The sequence below is a fragment of the Cucumis sativus genome, chromosome 5 (genome assembly GCF_000004075.3).
Source record: "Cucumis sativus cultivar 9930 chromosome 5, Cucumber_9930_V3, whole genome shotgun sequence".
Lineage (NCBI taxonomy): Eukaryota > Viridiplantae > Streptophyta > Magnoliopsida > Cucurbitales > Cucurbitaceae > Cucumis > Cucumis sativus.
The window spans coordinates 461,847-479,306 of NC_026659.2; the positions used below are offsets into that span (position 1 = coordinate 461,847).

Below are 17,460 nucleotides of genomic sequence, written 5' to 3' on the forward strand. Positions count from 1 at the left end.
CTAATTTACTGCATTAACTAGTGCTTGTAATTAATTTACTTAAAGAAAATCAAAACCATGAACAAACTTGGCAAAAAGTAGTTTTTTTCTATTTTACTTTTAGAAATCAATGAGCCATAATTATTATGATAAAGAGAGTGAGTGAAAAGTGGGTTAATTAAGAGGAATTAATCGTGACAATTTAATTATAAGTGAAGTCTAATCAATCCATAATTGCGATGAACACACAAAGGCAAAAAGATTTGTGTTCACTCTCATGCGTGCAATCATTAATTTAGAAGAGTTTAAATTTAATAGTAAAAAGTTTATTCAAATGTGAGATAATGATTAGGGTTAATACTTTTAATTGTCATTACATAACCAGGTAGATTATTCAAAGACGATAGATGAGTTTTTCAATAGCAAACACTCTTGTTTTGAATCGAGACAACATGTGTTGTTTAGGTGTACCTTCTCATTCACATCCTTTTCATGAACATAATGTATATGCCCACATGTTCACTTTGATACCACTCAGTCAAGAGGTTAGAGGTTCATGTACTGTGATATTTCCCGTGTAGTACCTCGAATGTGTACAATTGAGGTAAGCTTTTCATTGGAGAAGTTGAGAATTAGTTTTGAGATTCGTTCTATTTTCAAGGTGGACCAATTTTATAAAAAAAGCGAAAATAGCTCGACACTGTAGCACTTTTAATTATTTCTCTAATTGATTAATGCATATTAAAAAAAAGATTATGTGTTGAATTAGTGGAATTAATTGTTGTCAAGTTGGTGTATCATCTTTTGACCTAATTAAGTTGCTTTATTATAATGTTTGTATTTCACCCTTTTTCAACCAAAATAAATAAAATAAAATCCACCGTGGCCTAACTAGTTTCTTGGACTATTTCTCTCTTTCATAATAATAATAAGAGAGATGGTTAACTTTTTTTTAAAATAAACAATGAAGCGGATCCACGTAGGAATTAAACGGACACGTGACTCTCTTATTTTATTTATTTTACTCAACTTTTTTATATATTAAAATATAATAATTTATCTTTTTTCTTATAGAAAAAAGATATTTTATTATATCAGAATTGCTTTTTCATAATTATATTAGAATTGCTTTTCATATAACTTTATGAAGTTGAATTCTTGGTTTTGTTGGTCATTTGTGTGTTTTGGTTAGCTCTCACGTTTGATTTTTCTTTGGTGCACAAGTTGCTTAGTTTACCTTCAGTGGATTGACGTGTAAAGTTACGAGACTTTCTTTTTTATAGTTCTCTCTAATCTTTTCTTTACCTTCTCTAAAGTATGAAAAAAAAAGAGCCTTACAATTCAGTACATAACTAATATATATTGTCTAGAATCAAGAGATTGTTTTAATCTATTTATTGAATATACAAATTAATAATTGAGTTTATAGAGAAATTGTAAAGTCTTTGTCAAACTTCACCTATCGAAACATGGAGAGAACATTGGGTAAGAACTTGAATCACCTGTGTCTAAATACAATTCAATATCTTATTCATCTGGTTAAGAAGGGTTGGGGGAAAGCACGAAGAATAGGATAGTGACTCTTCTATTGCCTTACAAAGAAGGTAAAGTAGTTAATTAGTTGAATGATTAACAGTGAATACAAAAGGATGTGACATAGAAACATTGGGGTATAGACCACACTTTAATTTGCAAATCTAGCTCTCTTTTACGTGTAGAAGGAAAGCAACTTAATTTAGTCAAGGCCAATTGGCAGAAAAGGTGTAGATGATCACCATTGTTATGTTCCTAGCCACTCACACCACACCAAAGAGAAGATCAAAAAGAAAAAGCAAATAGAATGAAGAAAAAAAAGACATACAAAGAAACAACTTCTCTCTTCTTGTATTTAATCATTGCCTTTTGGGCAACAAATTTCCAACCGACACTGCAAAAGTTACTTAGGTCGTCACATCTACTGTATAGTTGAAACTCAACCCTACCAAACCTTTTTAAATATATGCTTCTTTAATTTGTTAGTAAAAATGAAACTACTTAACAAAATATATATTCAATCTCCCTAGTTGAGAAGCAGCCATATTGTAGAGATTTGGACTTGAATTATAATCATGCTAATTTTATAATATTAATACGTGAAAACATTGTTTTGATCCTTTTTTTTCTCATCAATAATCATTCATTTATAAAATAATTTATCTCTCGCTTAATTTTCAATCAACACAATCATCATATAATCCATCAATAACACATAAGTCTTATTCCAATTAAGAAGTGGAGAAGCATCCTAAACTTAATTATAAGTTATATTAATATCTAAAACCAATATTTATTTATGATGAGTTAACTAAAAGTGAGTAATATATATAATTATATGATAAAGTGATTTTGAAGATTCAACGGTCCTAAATATATGTAGGAACTTAGTGGAAGTATATTCGGTACTTGTCTGAATCATTTCAAAGATACCTTTCTTTGTCCTTAAACTATAAAGGTAAATTAGGTCTTTTGAGTTTCTTTATTCAACCCTCATCAAAGTTGAAAAAGAAAATAGGGTTTATATGAATAAATAATTATCTTTTCCCTTTCTTTATTTTGTACTGTTATATATTATTATTGTTCTTTTTTGTGAGTGTTTTTTGGTTGGTTAACAAAGCAGTTTACTTAGCAAATCAGTAAAGGTGGGAAAGAAAGAAAGAGAGAAAGGAAGGAAGGAAGGAAGGAAACACCCAAACATATAAACATAGTGGGTGCAAATAAGACATATATAAGCACATATTTGCAATATTATTGGTTAAGAAACTTTGGAAGAAACAGTGATTTGTGTGCTCATGCTGTCCCATTTTGTTGGGATCAAATCAATATTAATAAAAGTGGGTATGATCTCTTCAAAGAAAGGGTATGATCTTAATTAACATGTCAAAGTACAGAAGTCCCTTCAAAACCCAACACACACACAAACACATGTATGTATATTACACATTTAATTCCATTTAAGCCTTGGAGAGAATTTTCTCAATTTTAACTCAACTTTACTCCATATATGTATAAGGACACACTGTCTCTCAATACAATGATTAGACTTATATTATTATTATTATTATTAATTATTTTGTGTATAAGTATTTGTTCTTTTAAAATATTCTAAATGTTTTCTTTGGGAGAAAAAGTAATTATTGAAATTGGATAATTTCATTAAAAATTATAATCAAAATAATGAACATGAACTTTCAATTTTGTGCTTAGTAAACACAAAATTGAAAGAAATAGAGATTTGTGAAACGCAAAATTAAAAGAAGAAATTAGTTTATAGTTTAGTTGATCAATGTCAAAATGTACAACCTTAATTAAAAGTTTTTTTTTTAAATAAAAGTTGAGTTATGGCATATAGGAGTATGAAAGTGGAGTGATAATGGCAATTTTGTGACTATGACTTTTTTTTAACACAAACCCATTTGAGAGTGATCTTTTAGCCAATTTTTTAATGAAAAATTTCCGTAAAAGATATATATATATATATATTTATTTAAAGTCCTTTTAAGGCAGCCTTTTATTGTGGAGAGTTTATTAAATATTATACATTGATATGACTGAAAATAAATAAGTTAATTAATATAAGTTGAAAGGTATAGGTGGCCATTACGTGTAACCCACAAAAAAGAAAGAAAAAAAGGAGGGGAAAAAAAAGATATTTGATAGTAAGAACCAAAGCATGTGAGGCTGAGTTGGAAAAAGACATCTCGTTTTGAAAGACAAAAAAAGATGGGTACTCTGAGTCACCAAAAGCCTGACATAAAAAATCCCTTCTTTGATTTAACCTAACACATACAACCCAAATTATTACAAAAACACATATTGCACAAACTTATATGTTTGTTTTAATTAACTTTTTAACCAAAGTCAATTCAAACAAAATCGATTTTCTAATTGTTAGATTCTTATGATCTTATTTATCCTCCTAAATGATACTTTAAGTTCGGATAAATTCTCATAAATTTCTTTGGAGAAATAGTTAAACCGTAGTTACTTATTATAATTGATATAGAGAAAAGATGTTGTGTATAGTTAATTGTCTTGATGTGAAGTGATGTGGAGTTATTATGAACCATTAATGCATTAAACTTTGACCTCTGTACATAAGAGAGTTAATTAGGTTATGATGGAGGAAGCACAAAATATATTACATAATTTACTTTGCTTAATACAATAGCACATTGAGTTTTGAAGTGAATCAAAATTTAGGGTTTAGACTTTTAAGTATTAGAAGAAAAATTCAAGATCTGTATATTCTTTAGGGTTTTAAGTTAGGGTTTAGACTTTTCACCATAATATATTCAATTTTCTTATAAAAAAGGTTATAATTTTATTGGAAATATAAAATAACTTATTATCGAACAAGGGACATTAAATTCTAGAACATAATTATTGTTGTCTTAGAATTTTTTTTTTTTTTTTTAATTTCTTGAATAATATAGAGTTTGCTAAGGGGTGTATCAATAGATTTTCCACCAAAAACTAAACAAAAGAAGTCCAAAAAGTTGCTAGGCTAGCTTTTGTGGCTCACATTTAAATTAGACCAAAAAAGAAGTCCCCACATTACAATTAAGAATGCAATGCATAGATCCCCACTAACCCATCACACACATACAAACCCCTAAAAAAGCTAAGCATTGAAAATGAAATATATGAATTCTTTTTCTAAAAAGGAGAGAGAGTAGAGAGAAAAGAAAAGCAAAAAACAACATGGAATTCTTTTGCCCACCAAAAGAGATTGTGAAAAGAGAATGAAAAAGAAAAAAAAAAAAATCCATTCTCTCTTCACTATATGTTCCCAAACAAAACTATTCATTATTATTGCACTTTGTAAGGGTTTCATTCAATCACATGTAGACATACATATTTATAGCTTCTTAAATGCTTAATGAAATTAAAGTTGTTTTCATTGGTTGATTTTAAGTTTAAAATGTCCTCCTTTTGATCCTTTGTATTTTAAAGTCCTATTATAATATCTCTATTCTTACTTATCCCAACTTTAGGTAGAATATATTTGAATATCAACCCGAAGAGAATGAGTAAAATGTTGGTTGAACGTGTATGAGACACTACTACCTATATGTTGGGTTAAAAAATCAAAGGTAGGGTTTATAGAGGGATATAAAAAATAAGATAAAGATAATATAATTACTTGAAAATTTTTACAAGGGTTTAGATTTACATAATATATATATTAAAACTTCATAATTTATGAATGATAGATACCGAAAAACAATATCTATTATGAATAGAGATTTCTTTTTTAATAATTTGATTCAATTATGTTATATTTGAAATTTATCAAATTTATTTGAGTGGTTTAGATTGGATTTATAAAAGGGAAAGTGTGTAACCAATTATGAGGGTTTGCCAAAGAATAGTTTATTTGTGTAATTGGTTAGATGAAAGGTCAATTTGTAGTAGTAGTCCATTACAAATCTATGTGTGCACAGAATTTAATTTGTCATTACCTTCATCAACTTGCTTCATAAAATAAAGCAAAATAAAATAAAAAATGTGGGTTTAATTCTATATTCATTGGATCATTCGATAAAAGGAAGAAAACATTGTTATTTAATTATGTCTCTAAGTATTATAATTATGGTCATTTTATATATGCATGGCAATATAATTATAATGATTTTGAACATATAAACCACTCTATATTATACACTCCAATGAATGAATAGAATGAGTTCATGTGTCAACAAAATGACATTGTAGGTTAAATTTTCTTTTATCTTTTTCGTTCAAAGATTTAAAATAGTCGAAGTATGCATGTGTCGTTGCTTCGAATACTTACATATAGTAAAAATAAAGACTCTCCAACTAGAGTACTCTTACTCAACAATAATTGCTATATATACTAATTTCTTTGAAGTTGGATATTCATAATAATAAATAAATAACCTACGGACTAGAGCCTATGTTACCCTCCAAATATATAAAATTGTACAAGTCACATGGTGTTTTGAAATTGTACAAGTAGTTGACAATAATGCCATAACACAACAAATATATACACACACATGTACGTTAGAAACTTCAGGGTTAAGCATACGTTTGATTTGATGTACTACTATATATATATATATATATCGACCAATGTTTTAAAAGAAAATTTCAAGAAAACATGCATATATCTTCATTCTCAACGTAACTGTAAAACATACATCAAATGAGTAGGAAAAAAATCAAAGTAGAAAAGTGTCAAATAATCCAAATTTCAAATCTTAAAGCTCGACCCATTAATTACACTATAGTTCATGCATGTGGTAGCTAAATCACAAGTTGCCATTTCTCCAAGATATATAGAAACTCTTGGTTCGAATCTTGTTAGTAAATCTAAAACTTTGACCTAAATTGTGATGAAAATGTCAACTATCTAAAAGATTATAATTTAATCACAAGTTCAAGAATGAATTGGATTCAAAAGATAACACTATAATATAGTCTCATAAATATATTTTAGATCATGCCCAAAAAGCTCCATACCTCAAAACAAAAACATCATTATTTATATGTAGGGTGTGGCCTTTTGGTATTATTATTACTTTTCTATGTTATTATATATAAACATACACACATACCAACACCAAGATCCATTGGCATGGAGAATTTGGTGTTGTTTTTGTCCTTTTTGAAAGGCCCCATGAACACCAAAAACATTATTATTAAATATGAAACTTAAATATACATTTTACTACAAAAATAGTATAATGAGACAATTATGCTAAAGCATTCCAATTCAGCAATTTGGTTGTCATGTGGGTCATTACTTTTTTCTAATATATATATAAACACACACACACACACAATTGGATTGCATCTCATTTACCATTCTTGTTCAAAATAAATCAATTTAACAACACCACTAATTATAATCCATCATTAAACCTTTTATATACATGTCTATAATTCTCCTTTAAACTTAAGGATATTTTATTTTATTATCTCTTGAAAAAAAGTAAGAAAGCACTTTCATTCATTCATACCATTGGGTTAAACTATAAACACATTATACCATCAACTTTACTTGTGGTTTTCATTTAATCTTTAATAGGTAAGTCTTAGTTAGAAAATTCCTAATAAACATGTTCAAAATATTATTATATTATCTAAGTAAATTGAAGTATATATAAATTGAAACTATATTAAGTTGATTTCGAAGTTGACGTAATACAAAGTTTACGATGGTTGAGCTATTTTTAGCCTCCTTATTGGTGACTTATTTAATGTGTAAATTAGAGAAGGGAATTAAATAGTTTTAGAAAGATTATGAGAAGAAGAGACGAAGAAATTGGGACAAAAGCTTTTTGAGCAATGCCATGTGCTGTGTTATAGCATGCCACCGAAAGTATATAATATAATGTCAGTGTTATTTATATTTAATATAGTGGCTAATATATTAAATCAAATAAATTTTATTTCTATGTTCAATTTTCATTTTCAACCATTATTATTAAATTTGGCTCCATATCTTTTCTTCAATCATTATTCAATACCATTCAATCATTCATTTAAATACATTTTTAATAATTCATCTCAATAATTTACCCATCAATATATATTTGTGCCATCCTTCCATTTTCCTCCTTTAGTAAATGAATGACATGTCAGATACATATATATACAGATGTGTTAGTTGAATGGAAATTTTCATATGTAATTAGATTGCTAATTGTTGTTTTAATCTATTATAATTAAGAAAATTGCGTCGGAAGATAATTCATACTTATAGCCCATAACATTTCTTTTTGCATACCGTAAATATGATAAATAATTAAAAATATAAACTATTTAAATTTACTATTTTCTATTATCATTTTTTCTTTTTTTGTTATTTTTGCTATTTTATAGTAAGTTGGGATTCACAAATTTAGATTCATTGTGGTGATAGATTATATTGACCACCACCATTCAAATTAACCAATAATATTCTATAAAAAGGAATCAAAAAATTTTTAATTAAAAATTACTAAACATCATTGAAATTATAATAATGTAAAATTAGTGAAAACATATCATTCAAATTATGTGGATTTATAAAATATTTGAAAATCAAACTAAAACTAAACTAAAATCATTTATACATGGTTCGGTTTGATTTAATGTTTTAAATCAATTCTAAAACTGAACTAAACAGCTTTATTTAAAAAAATTTAAAGAAATTTTCTTAAAGGTTTTTCTTCCTATTTCTAAAACTCAATTAAATATGTTGACCTTAAGAGAAATTTTATAGAGCCAAATGTTTCAGTGGCTCAAGATTGTTCGAAATTTAAAACAAAAAGATAAATTTTATCGAATTTGATGTTTGATCTCTAGAATTTAAAGAGAACCGAAACCCAATTATATATGTGATTTGTTTTGACACAAACATGCAATTATGTTCAGTTTCATATGAGATTTTTTTTTTGCATTATGCAGTTATAGCTTGAAACCGAACCGTGAACACCCCTAATTGAAATAACCTAAAAATAGGCATAATCTTTAGACCAAAAAATTATGTGTATAAATAATTTTAAATCTTTTCATTTCATTTTTTTTAAAGAAAAAAAATATTTTGAGAGGAATGTAATTACAAATGTCTATTTGATAAATGTTATATGGAAATCAAAGAAAAAATTACCAATATAGATTTGTTAATTTTTATTAATAAATCAAATAATTTACCTTAGAAATTATATGAAATTTTGTAAAATATTTAAAGATAAAAAAAAAAAAAAAGACAAAAAGAAAACATTTTTCTTAAGGGAAATATAAAAGATCAGATGCGGCAGGTTCCACCCTAAGATCGGCACGTGACTAATTTACAAACTTCCATGATTTTATTTATTTATTTATTATTATTTTCAATTCTAATGTTATAGTATTGTATTTTTTAATTTTAGAGTAATTTACGTAGTCCTATGCTATGCTATGGGATATATAACCTTCTTATTATTCTGTACTAAAGAAAATATAACTAATTTAAAAGTTTATGGATGAAAATAATATTAAAATCAAATGTATTTATTCTTGTGTTTTAAGAAAGTATTACTCTAATTTTGAATTTTAATTGTGTTATTAAATTAGACTAAAAGTTGGGGTGATGTTTAAATCATCTCATTAAAATCTTTGAATTTTTTGTCCTAAAAGCAACGTATACACAATATATACCAAAAATGTTGAAAAAGAGTTGAAATATAAAAATATGACTTCAAAACCATTCTTAATCATTATGACACATCCCTTTGTATTGGTACATTTGAATTTATCATGACTTACCTTAACAATCAAGAATGTAAGAGATACAGTATGTGATCTTCTATTTCATTTTTTTTTTCTTTTCGAGTTCAATGATTAAATGATCGGGAGATCTAACTCTCAACTTTTAAAGTGAAAATGATGTCTTAAAAGATGCTTGAATTTGACCATATAAAATCAAATGAAGAACGGGAAGCAAAAGTAAAAATTGTGCATTGGAAAAGAAATTTTGGAAGTAGAAGGTTTAGAATTAGCATATATTAGTTTTTTCTTAGGACAATGATAACATAAGTTGAACCATGAAGATTAAAAGAAATGAGCAAATGTGAAAAGAAGAAAATAGACTTGTGGTGTGTGCAGCTCAAAAAAGATTCAACTTTTTAGGGGGAAATGAATGGAGAAAGGTAAATCTTTTGGACAATGTATAGTTCCCAATAGATTTTGTATTTTTGCTTTTTCCACAGACTTGGTGGCTAGGCTAGGCAAATATTATATGTGTATATATTATGGACACAGAAAAAAAAAGGCACAATGAGAGAGAGAAGAAGCAAGAACAACAGTGTTTTTTATGTATATAAATGAATAAATTTTAACGGAGGAAATGGGAAAATGGAAAAGGAGGGGAAAAAGTTGCAGGGTTGGGTTTTGATGGTGAAGGGGATGGGATTAAAGGCAATGAAATGCAATAAGGAAGTCAAAAGAAGCTTAGCAAAGTAAGCCTTTTTTGCTTATTTTGGTTTTTGTAAATTGGGAAAGGGAAAATTTTTAACGTCCACCATTGCAGGACAGCCCATGCTATATATAGTTCTCTTAACTCATAACCTGTCAACACCCTCCGACCAACGTCGTCTCCGGATTCACAATCCAATATTTTCTCCTGTTTTTCCCCTCAAAACTTAAAAATAAAAATAAAAATAAAAAAAATCCCACCAACACATTCCCTTGATTCTCTCTCTCTTTTTCCCTATTGCTGCAAATACACTTCTGAATCCCCACGATTCTTCCCTCTTCTCAGGGATATTCAGCCCAATTTCTTATGCTGTTTCTTCCAATGGATCATCATCAGGTAGCAAGTACATGGTGGGTTTGTTGTTGGGTTTGAAGGTGATTCAAGATCGGATTTGTGCGTGAGATTTTGTTTTTCTCAATCTGTTTGGGTAAAGGAGAAAAAGGAAAATTTTGTTTTGGGGGTGTGTTGTATTTTTTTTTGGTGGTGGTTATGGAACAGAAGCACATTTTTCTATCTGCTTTGGGTGTTGGTGTTGGAGTCGGGGTTGGCCTTGGATTGAGCTCTGGACAAGCTGTTGGGAAGTGGGTTGGAGGAAATGGCTCTTCTGATGAAATTACAGGCCAAAATATTGAACAGGAGCTGATCAGGCAGCTGCTTGATGGCAAAAACAGCAATGTAACTTTTGCTGAGTTTCCTTATTATCTAAGGTAATGATATGATTCTATCTTCTTTGATCTTTTAAACATCTTTTCCTTTTTTGTTAGTCAGCAAGGTGGCTGGAAAGTTCCTCCTGCTTATTGATTTTGGTTTAAGCCAGATTGATTATACAGTTGATCCTTGAGATAGTTGTTGTTTGAGGCTCCTTCTTGATATCACCCTGTTTGTATAATCCATCAAAGCATAGAATCTTTGTTACTTACCGGTTCCAAGAAATTGGAGGTTATGGTTAAACTTCGTTTGATTCTATGTGGTAAAACGCAACGTGCTATTGGATGGTGTTTACTGAGGATTGGATTCATGTATACTTGGTGAATGGAGGAGGGGATGATGAGATTTGAGAAGATTATGTCTATGCCTTGCCTATTTGTAAAACATTTTGATTAGGGGTTTTCATGATTCAATTTGAAGCATTCCTTTTTGTCTGTGTTGAGCTTCTGTTGTTGAAACTCTTTTGAATTTTAATGCTTCATGTGTGTACACTAATATGTCAACCACAATTGGTATTCTGTTTGTTGCATCCTTAGTAATCAATAAGAAAAATCGCAGAAGTACATCAATACAATGAAGTAGTTCATTAGAAGTACAAGAAAAAATCTACTTGTGTTGTCAATTTATTTGTACTTTCATCCTTCTTTTTATCCATATTTTTTCAACAATCTCATGGTTTTGCAGTCTTTTAGCCAAGTCCTTGTACCAAATATGAAAAGAGAATCTTTGTACCTTAAAGTGCTTTTGTGCCAAGGGATTTAAAAATCCTTGTTTTTTTTTCTTTTTCTTTTCCACTGTTCAGAACTTAATCAGGCCATCATTGTGAAAATTCCAGTTTGTGAGAATTTTCTGTGGTTACTTCATCCTCAACACTTCCAACATCACATACCTATAGTTTTATATCTTGAATTCACACACCTGATCATATTTTCATGTTCTTCTTTGAACTAATCTTTCTTTGATAATAATCACAGCGAAAGGACTCGAGTCCTTTTGATGAGTGCTGCATATGTTCATTTGAAGCACTGTGACATCTCCAAGCACACCAGGAATCTTTCACCAGCTAGTCGGGCTATTTTGCTTTCAGGACCAACAGGTATGAATTATGATGCTTCTACCTCGAGTACCTTGTCGCAAACAACACTTTTCAGGGCACAGCATATGATGGAATCTGGTTGTATATTTTTTTCTTTCATAAAGAACTTTACCAGCAGATGCTTGCCAAGGCACTGGCGCATCACTTTGAGTCGAAGTTGCTGTTGTTAGACGTCTCTGACTTCTCTTTAAAGGTAATTTAACTACACATTTAAGTTCATCTTTTTGGTTTTATTTTGTGACTTACATCAGCACTGTTAAATTTTCTACAGATGCAGAGCAAATACGGTTGTCCCAAGAAAGATTCTGTAAGTTCCAATTTCCATCAGTGAGGATTAAAATGTTTTTATTTTCCTAAAATATAGGTAAGTGTCATGTTTTTAGAATGCAATTTCTGAAAACTTCAACTAGGTTAGTAGGTATTTAGCCACAATCTGATGCGAGTGCTTAAACATGGACATGTTGCTTGAGGAGGCCTAGGAAAACAGTTATTCCTAACATGTTGGATTTCTTTTGCAGTCATTCAGGAGATCGATCTCTGAGGTGACATTGGAGCGAATGTCTAGCGTTTGGGGTTCCTTTTCAATTCTTCCTACAAGTGGAAATACTAGGGGTAAGAAAAACATATGTTTTCCTTCTCCAAGATAAATGTTCCTCCTACACTTGACAAGTTTATTCTGTCTTATCTAAATATACGAGTTCTGTGTTTTTATTTCTTATCAACAAAAAGAAATTAATGGCTGTTTTTAAGGTTATTCTGATTGATTTGTAATATCAATAAAGATGGACAACAGAATATCCCTTTATGGTTGTTCTTTCGAAGTTCAACAAAAAGATTCATAGTTATTAATCATCTCTTTTTTCCTCATATTTTCATTCCATTTTCTCTTACAGGAAATCTCAGAAGGCAAAGCAGTACCACCGACATTCAATCGAGGTAGTTTGTCTTTATCTAGTTGCGAGATTGAGTAACGCTGTAATTTTATTGGAGGCATCAGTTGCACACTATGTTTTAATTTCTAACTGAGATTTTATTTTTTTTATCTGCAGATGCTCGGATAGCTCATCTAATCTTCCAAAGCTTCGGAGAAATGCTTCTGCTGCTTCTGATATCAGTAGTATCTCATCAAACTATGGTTCAACAAACTCAGGTTAAATCCAAAATCCAAATAAATTTGAAATGAAATTATTTAACTAATCCTTGTTGCTCAATCATATATTCAAGCTAATGTATTAATACTTTGTTGCTTTAGTGTTGGCAAACCAAATCAGTATTTCCATTTCACCACTGCATATTTTGCTCTTTTTCGTTTCAGTCCAATTATGTCTTATTTTGTTGTATTGATGAAAACTAGAACATGGAATAATAGCTAAAAAAGCCTTGAATCATAATTCCTGATTTTCTTTTTCAGCTTCCGCCAAGCGCACAAATACTTGGTGCTTTGATGAGAAACTTTTTCTTCAGTCACTTTATAAGGTAATCCACTTATAATTTGTTTGATATTGATACGAATCTTATTTTAGTATAGCTTATAACGGTCTGAAAATTAGTCTAACTGTCTGAATCTTACAGGTCCTGGTGTCGGTATCAGAAACTACTTCCATAATTTTGTATCTGAGAGATGTTGAGAGACTTCTTCTTAAGTCACAGAGGATATACAATCTGTTCCATAGATTTCTGAACAAGCTCTCAGGATCAATTTTAGTCCTTGGTTCTCGAATGGTTGATGTTGAAAATGATTGTGGGGATGTTGACGACAGATTGACCAATTTATTCCGGTATAGTGTTGAAATTCGACCCCCTGAAGATGAGAACCATCTTGTCAGCTGGAAAGCTCAATTGGAAGAGGATATGAAGATGATTCAGTTCCAAGATAATAAAAATCACATCGCTGAAGTACTTGCTGCAAATGATCTTGAATGTGATGATCTTGGTTCAATTTGCCATGCAGACACTATGGTTCTAAGTAATTATATTGAAGAAATTGTCGTGTCGGCGATATCGTATCATTTGATGAACAACCGGGATCCAGAATACCGAAATGGAAAACTTCTGATATCTTCCAAGAGGTATGCACAAAATTCCTAGTTAGGATTGCTATCCCAACCAATCTCCCCCTCAGCAAGAAGAGAGAAAATAATAGAGCCCCCATGAATGGACCTCTATTAACATATTCTAATAAAATTTTGGTTTTGGAGCAGTTTATCCCATGGATTGGGTATATTCCAGGAAGGCAATAGTGAAGGAAAAGACACTCTAAAGCTTGAGACAAATGCAGAATCATCAAAGGTTTGATTTATCTTTCGAAAATTTGCTTCAAAAAGCACGTGTCATTGTAAATCTTTATCAATGTGATTCTGAAAAGTGCAACTTTTGCAGGAAGCCCAAAGGGACGAAGCTGTTGGGGCAAAGACTGAATCTAAATCTGAAAATCCAGCTACAGAGGCAGAGAAATCTGTTCCCATAGTGAAAAAAGATGTTGAAAATGTGCCTCCACAAAAAGCACCTGTAAGTTGGAGTTTTTAGTGAAGGTGGAACTTGGAACATGTTTGATTCGATTTCTGACATTTGAACACCTTAAATGAGTCAATCGAGATTTACCAAGTATCATGTCAAACCTCCGCAATGTTATTATTTCTACTTGTTAAGTTTTCTACATATTCTAAGTCCACAAGTGAGGAGTGTTAAGATTGAGATAATAATAAATTTACCTTTGTCCATCGGCTCAAGCTTATGAATCAATCGGTGATTAAACAAAGTTCATTATTTACCTAATGGATTGCATTTTTATTTTATTGTTATCAACAACTAAAGTTTTTGTAAATCATAGGTCCCTAGACCGTGCCTCAAAATGATAACCAATTTTACGAGTTCTTGGTACTCGAATTACATTGGTTAAGAATCATGTGTATTTTATGAACATAATGTCCTTGTTGGTTTCTAGTGTTTGGAACTGAGGTTTCAACTTTGTTACTCCTGGGTATTCTTTCACTTAATTCTCAGTTTACATGGTCACTGTTGGCAGGGACTTTCCCTGTTCTATCTCCTTCTTTCATCCTTTTAATATTTCCTTTACTTTGACAGGAAATTCCTCCTGACAACGAATTTGAGAAGCGTATAAGACCTGAAGTTATCCCTGCAAATGAAATTGGGGTCACATTTGCAGACATTGGTGCTATGGATGAAATCAAAGAGTCCTTACAGGAATTAGTCATGCTTCCTCTTCGACGACCAGACCTCTTTAAGGGCGGACTTCTTAAACCTTGTAGGGGCATCCTGCTTTTCGGCCCTCCTGGAACGGGTAAAACAATGTTGGCAAAGGCCATTGCTAATGAAGCCGGAGCAAGTTTCATCAATGTTTCAATGTCCACAATTACTTCTAAATGGTTTGGAGAAGATGAGAAGAATGTCCGTGCATTGTTTACGCTTGCAGCAAAAGTCTCACCTACAATTATTTTTGTCGACGAAGTCGATAGCATGCTCGGCCAAAGGACTAGAGTGGGAGAGCACGAGGCCATGCGAAAGATTAAAAATGAATTCATGTCACATTGGGATGGACTCCTGACTAGGAATGATGAGCGAATACTAGTTCTTGCTGCAACCAACAGGCCGTTTGACCTTGATGAAGCAATCATTCGGCGATTTGAACGTCGGTAAGAATACAACATTTATCCTTAACCTGGTTTTATTCTCATTTAGTATTTTCACTTTCCCTTCCTTAGAACTCAAGGAGACTATTGTACAACCTATAGAACAAAAACTGTTCTAGAACGGTTATTACTCATCTTAGAGTGATGGTCTACTTTGCTTATAATCATAATCACAAGTGATCTCTTGATGAGTTGTATAATTTTGGTGAGGACATGGGTTAATGTAACACATTATCTTTGCCTACATCTGGTGAGCTCGTCACTACAATGGAATTAGAGAAGTACTAATTATTGACAAATACTTCATGGGAAACTCATTTCCTAATCCTTCAATATATTCTGTTGAACAGAATTATGGTTGGTCTTCCATCAGTGGAGAGCAGGGAATTGATATTAAGAACTCTTCTATCAAAGGAGAAGGCTGAAGATCTTGATTTCAAGGAGCTTGCAACTATGACAGAAGGATATAGTGGAAGTGATCTCAAGGTGTGTCCTCTAATGTCTTATGATACCACATGAATTATTCGCCTAGTTCCATTGATCAGCTCATGACCTTTACCTCTGGCAACAGAACTTGTGTGTGACTGCAGCTTATCGGCCTGTTCGGGAGCTCTTGCAACAGGAGAGATTGAAAGATTTGGTAACTTCATTGAAGCTATTCCTCTGTCTCATCATTAATTGTATAACATGAAATGTTATGTAATCAAAATTCTCCAAATAAATTTCTGTAACTTCCTCTGCTATAGGAAAAGAAGCAGAGAGAGAAAAAGGAGAAGGAGAAGCAGAAGGAGAAGGAGAAGCAGAAGGAGAAGGAGAAGGAGAAGGAGAAGGAGGAGGAGATGGAAAAGGAGAAGCAAAAGGAGGAGAAGGAGACTGAAACCAAGAATGAGACCGGGAACGAGAATGGGAAGAAGGAGAATGAAAATAATTCGGAAGAAGTTACAGGTACAAAAGAGACAGAACAAGATAAACAAGCGATCATTCTGAGGCATCTAAATATGGATGATATGAGGCAGGCCAAAAATCAGGTTAATATCTATGTTTCCCTTAATATTGAGATGCAAGTAGACTTTATTTACTCCCACTTCTTTGTGGGTCATGTAGGTAGTTTATTTGTAATATATTGTTCACGAAGATTAACCCATATTTCATGGATGTCTTTCTATGTTGAAAATGTCATTTTTTAATGAAGTATGTGTTAAATAAATAACAATCTAGATGGGAAGATGTGAGCAGTCCATTTCTATTAGGGAGCTTCCCTGGAATCTCTTCGTCTTCTTTGAGTAAATATCAATTTCCAAACCAAAAGAAAAAAAATTGCTAATTTTGAACTTTATGTGTGATGTATTGTAGGTTGCTGCAAGTTTTGCTTCTGAGGGATCAGTTATGAATGAGTTGAAGCAATGGAATGATTTGTATGGAGAGGGAGGTTCAAGAAAAAAGCAACAACTTACATACTTCTTATAGTAGAACCAAGCATCTTATCTTGAAAACGTAAAAGCAAGCAGATGTGAGCGTCATTGGAAAAAATGAAATGAGGTGCAAAATCAGGAGATTCGGGAAACTCTTCTAGCATTAAAGATCTATTCTAGCAATGAGTCAACCTATGTGGGACAAGTTCATCACCTATTATGCCGTAGCATTCCAGTGGTATCTGTCATTTGTTTCGAGTCATATGGTTAAGGAAAGGGTAATGAATGAACTTTAGGCTAGTGTTCAAACCGTTTGCCACGTATCATTGAAAGATTTCAATTACGATGTTTTCGAGTACACGGCGCTGGGAGATGTATTATGAAAATATGGAGCAGATAGTCAGATTTGTTTGATATATTTTGGACCATGGGGAACATACCATAGGATTTGTACATCATTTATCTGTAATTCTTATGCATTCAAACTATAAAGGTTGTAGAGTTTGTATCATAAATTACTTGAGCTTTCTCTTAGAGATATTCTTTATGCATTATTTGACAGATATCTTATATTGTTGAACTTGAAGCAGAACAGTGGTCAAGCCCTAG

General features: G+C 31.2%; 1 protein-coding gene across 1 annotated transcript; it reads left to right on the forward strand.

Moving 5' to 3' along the window:
- Window positions 1-9,862: 9,862 nt before the first annotated feature.
- On the forward strand, window positions 9,863-17,431 carry LOC101216426 (peroxisomal biogenesis factor 6). Its single transcript, XM_004145856.3, has 16 exons — window positions 9,863-10,692; window positions 11,668-11,789; window positions 11,894-11,982; window positions 12,061-12,096; window positions 12,308-12,401; window positions 12,683-12,725; window positions 12,839-12,939; window positions 13,201-13,265; window positions 13,362-13,858; window positions 13,991-14,078; window positions 14,169-14,297; window positions 14,874-15,442; window positions 15,790-15,925; window positions 16,011-16,079; window positions 16,186-16,467; window positions 16,793-17,431. Exons 1-16 carry the CDS (start codon window positions 10,475-10,477, stop codon window positions 16,904-16,906), a joined length of 2,652 nt encoding a protein of 883 aa, XP_004145904.3. The 5' UTR covers window positions 9,863-10,474; the 3' UTR covers window positions 16,907-17,431.
- The last annotated feature ends 29 nt before the right edge of the window (window positions 17,432-17,460 follow it).